This window comes from the organism of the source record quoted next, unplaced genomic scaffold (assembly GCF_019419815.1).
Source record: "Pyrus x bretschneideri cultivar Hongxiangsu unplaced genomic scaffold, Pyrus_bretschneideri_v1 Contig10, whole genome shotgun sequence".
Lineage (NCBI taxonomy): Eukaryota > Viridiplantae > Streptophyta > Magnoliopsida > Rosales > Rosaceae > Pyrus > Pyrus x bretschneideri.
This window is the reverse complement of record NW_025999391.1, coordinates 2,069,583-2,074,020: the sequence shown is the minus strand read 5'-3', so window position 1 is coordinate 2,074,020 and position 4,438 is coordinate 2,069,583. Positions and strand designations below refer to the sequence as shown.

General features: G+C 37.7%; 1 protein-coding gene across 1 annotated transcript; it reads left to right on the top strand.

The window, feature by feature from the left end:
• Positions 1-1,565: 1,565 nt before the first annotated feature.
• LOC125468774 (acetylserotonin O-methyltransferase-like) lies at positions 1,566-2,974 on the top strand. The gene is made up of 2 exons (XM_048565233.1): positions 1,566-2,430; positions 2,608-2,974. The coding sequence occupies exons 1-2, from the start codon at positions 1,663-1,665 to the stop codon at positions 2,905-2,907; spliced, it is 1,068 nt and encodes a 355-aa protein (XP_048421190.1). The 5' UTR covers positions 1,566-1,662; the 3' UTR covers positions 2,908-2,974.
• The last annotated feature ends 1,464 nt before the right edge of the window (positions 2,975-4,438 follow it).

The window sequence follows — 4,438 nt, the reverse complement described above, 5'->3', positions numbered from 1 at the left end:
TAAAATGGAATAAAGAACAAGAAAGGACAAAAAAAAAAAATTAATCAAAGAGATAATTAGGAAGAAATTTGATTTTTATAATAAATCTTATAATTGAAAAAATAATTATTGATAATAAAATAATAAGATTTAAGGAATTGAACTTATTTTAATAAATTTGATTATTTCTACTATTAGCTTAAAAAATTGAACCTATATCAAGTTTCCACTTGTTTGTTTTGTAGTTTCGAGCTGATCCTAGCCAACAAACGTGCTCTGACTGTTTGACTTTCGACAGTCGTGGTCTGACTATTCGACACCTGAGTCCTGACGATCCTATTTCGGTCTTCAGGCATCCTAAGAAAAGTCTTCGCCTAAAATCAAAAGGATATTAATCCCGCAAATAAGACAAAGTCTTCTTTAATACATATCGAAATTTGGGTAGTTGAATCTTTGATACAATCACAATGAAAGTGACGGAATTTTTTTTCACTAGTGTTGAACATATGAAATCAACAAAACTAATGTGATTATGAAAAATGAGGTTCCTCCAGCACTTTGTTTTCTCTTATTAACTTGCTATAAGTTTCCATGCTCAACAAAATCACATGTTATAATACACAGACGATTTGATTGATTGTAGGGGGTTCTTTATGATTGGGGTGACAAAGACTGTAGTCATATCCTTTAAAAGAGCCGGGAGGCTGTTCGTGAGGACACAATGTCACCTATTCCTGCTATCCAATATTCTGTTATTCAAGTTTTTCCTTAAATTTAATGATGTGAATTTGTATTCTTGAATAAGTGTTTCGTTGTAATTTTAAAATTACTTTGTGGTCCTTTTGTCTTGCTTTGTGTAGTCTGCTTTGCAGTCTTTGGATGGGTTGGCAATGAAAATTTGTGAAACTTGTTGTGGCTGTTATGAGCCTTTCTAATCTAAATGGGCATGTTTTTGGGCAATATAGTGCTATTCAAATATGGAGTTTAATTGTAGGCAATGATGCTAATAAATAAAGGGAAAGGTTTTAAAATAAATTTTACAAAACCACTTATCCAACTATGAGACTAAAAGCTTGAGGAGTAAAAACTCCCAAAACATCTGTCTCAATACATACATACATACATACATATATATATATTGTTTTTTTTAAGTTTCGAGCTGATCCTGGACCGCAAACGTTCTCTGACAATTCGACTCCGTCGTCCTGACGTTACTACTTCGGAGAAGTCTTCGCCTACAATTAAACTCCATATTTGAATAGCATCCTCAGAGAAGTCTTCGCCTAAAATCAACAGGATATTACCACTCAGTACTATGTTAGTATTCATCTTCACTTGAAAGTGAGAGGTTATAGGTTCGAATCTTGTAGACGGCTAATTCATTACTAAATTAGGTTGTCCATTGTGTAGCTTAGCCTAACTCTTCATTCTCTTAATGTAAAAATATCGATGTACTCAAAAAAAAAAAAAAATCAATAGGATATTAATCAGTAATAGACAAAGTCTTCTTTAATACACATTGAAATTGGGTAGTTGAATATTTGAAATCACAATGGAAGTGATTGATTTTTCATAAGTGTTGAACGTATGTATTTTGTTGAGCATGGAAACTTATAGCAAGTTGTGTGTATATTGTGTGTATATATAGTGCTAACTTAGAGCCTAATAAACACACACAAAAAAATGGAAGAGAAACAAAGAGAGTTGACATGGGAAGAGGAAGAGGAAGGGGCCACGGCGGAGATGTGGAAATATGTGTTCGGGTTTACTGAAATCGCGGTGGTAAGGTGTGCCATTGACCTCGGAATAGCTGAAGCAATTGAAAACCATGGAAGCCCCATGACACTCTTAGAGCTCTCAACTGCTCTAAGTTGTGATCCTTCTCACCTTTACCGAATCATGAGGGTACTAGTCCACCGCAAAATATTCAAAGAAAAACCCACCCAATCAGGCTCCAATGGTTATGCACAAACACCTTTGTCTCGCCGGCTACTAAAATCGGCAGAAAATAGCATGGTGGATTTGCTCTTGATGGGTAGTAATCCGGTAATGATGGCACCATATCTACGCCTGAGTACCCAAGTTCAAAGAAACACTAGCGATGCAGTGTTTGATGAAGTACATGGCAGTGACCTATGGAACTACGGTGCGGAAAACCCTGATCACGGCAAGGCTTTCAATGATTCAATGGCCTGTGATGCAAGGTTAGCTGTGCCTGCAGCGCTTGAAAGTTGTCCAGAGGCGTTCAAAGGGATTGAGACAATAGTAGATGCTGGTGGGGGTAATGGGACCACGACGCGCTTGTTGGTTAAGGCCTGTCCTTGGATTACTAAAGGCATTATCTTTGATCTTCCTCATGTTGTGTCTACTATTCCAGAGTGCGATCGCATTGAGAAAGTTGGAGGTGACTTTTTCAAATGTATTCCAAAGGCTGATGCTGTAGTTATGATGGTAAGTATATATATATGAAAATAAAAAAACTAATGTGCTTAAAAAAATTGTGGTTCCTCCAGCACTACTCCTTTACTTTATTGTCTTTTTTTCTAGTTTTTGTTTTTGCACAACAAGGCACGTTGTAATTTAGAGCCAGGCTAGATCTGACAAGGTTTTTTTTTGTGTGATGAGTAGTGGATTCTTCATGACTGGACTGACGAGGAGTGCATCCGTATCCTTAAGAACTGCCGTGAAGCTATTCCTAATGACAAAGGGAAGGTGATAATCATAGATGCTGTAGTTGAAGACAATGAGAAAGATTACAGCAAGCTAACACGAGTGAAATTGATGCTAGACATTGCGATGATGAACGGTACCAAAGGCAAAGAAAGGACTGCCAAGGAATGGGAGTATGTTATCAGGGAGGCTGGTTTTAGTCGGCACACTATAACACCTACTCGCACTGTCCAATCCGTTATTCAAGTATTTCCTTAAATTTGGAGAATAAAATGTTAAGGATGTGGATTTGTATTCATAAATAAGTGTTCCTTTCTATTTTCCATGTACAAGTGACTCTATCCCTGTCCTCCTCCTTTGAGTAGTCCGCTTCCTAGTTTTGGGATGGTTGGCAATAAAATTTATGCTATGCACACCTTCCATGATTTCGGGCAATGATGCTGATGAATAAAGGAAAAATTTTTAAAGTGAATTTTGGATGCGGTTCTTAACTATTAATATTTTTTTATTGAAATTCAATGTTTGATCAAAGTTTCCGATATTAATGTAAGGGTAAATTACATTTTCATACCTCAGGTTTGGGACCTATTTCAATTATTTGCAACATCTTCAAAACATTTCACTTTCATACATTAAGTACAATTTTATTTCAAAATAATACCTTCGTTACATTTTCCATCCATTGATCCGTTAAGTGCTGACATGGCTGCCACATATATGCCACGTGGCTGCCAAATGTCTGCCACGTGGCAATTTTTTTTTTTTTTTTTAATAAACCTAAATCTTTTAAATATTAAAAAAAAAAAAAAAAAAACCTGAACCCCCATTCCCTTTCCCCTTCCCCGCAACCCCTAACTCAAACCCTAAATCCCATGTCTTCTCTGATCCACTCTTCCCTGTTCACCTCCCCGACCCACTTCGTCTTCTCCACCCTAGCACCCCCTTCTCCCATCCCCCATCATCACCCACCTCTTCTCCCATCACCAACCCTATCCATCAGCCCCCGGATCTTCTCTGCCTTCACCTTCGACAACACACTGCAACCACCACGAAGCCTCGAGCTTCAGCAATCCCCGAGTTCAACAACACATTAAAGCCCCATGAAGCCCCGAAATCAACGACTTTGCTGCCGTTCTTCCTCTTGCTACTTGGGAATGTTTCCACGTATCTGATTCTCTTGAAAAGATAATTCCGTGAGCTTTGTTGAGAGGTTGCTGATAGATTAAGGCATCACTCCTCCAAAATTATTGAGGCCGATAGATAAGTCTTCTAAATTGGTGCATTTAACTAGAGAAGAGATGAAATCCAAGTCGCCTTCCTCATTATTTCCAAGATTGTTCTCTTGAAGTACAACCAGTTACAAATTTGACAGGCGTGCCAGACTAGGCACTTTCCAAATAAACTTATTGCCTGCAATAGAAAATACTGAAAGGTTTGAGGCTTTGGAGATTGAAACTGGTATTGGTCCAATGAATTGGTTCGTATGGAAAAAAAAAGGTTTCGGGGTTTGGAAATATAGTGTGGCCCAAGCCAGGTGGAAGAGTTGCATGAAGGTTGTTTTGAGACATATGAATGAATTTAATTGACGAGAGGTTGTATATGGAGGGAGGGATGGTACCATTCAAATAATTTTCACCCAGCGAAAATTGCATTAAGCTTTTCAACTGGCCAAGGCTATTTGGGATACCTCCATGCAGATTATTTCTATATGCAGATAGCATTTGAAGAGAAGAAAGATTCCCAAAAGAAGGTGGGATTTTCCCGTAAAAATTGTTGTTACCTAAACTAA

Excerpts from the sequence above, each read along its gene's own strand:
- LOC125468774 (XM_048565233.1), top strand. The coding sequence starts at position 1,663 with ATGGAAGAGAAACAAAGAGAGTTGACATGGGAAGAGGAAGAGGAAGGG. Across the intron at positions 2,431-2,607 it reads CTGATGCTGTAGTTATGATG|TGGATTCTTCATGACTGGAC; the intron begins GTAAGTATATAT and ends TGTGATGAGTAG.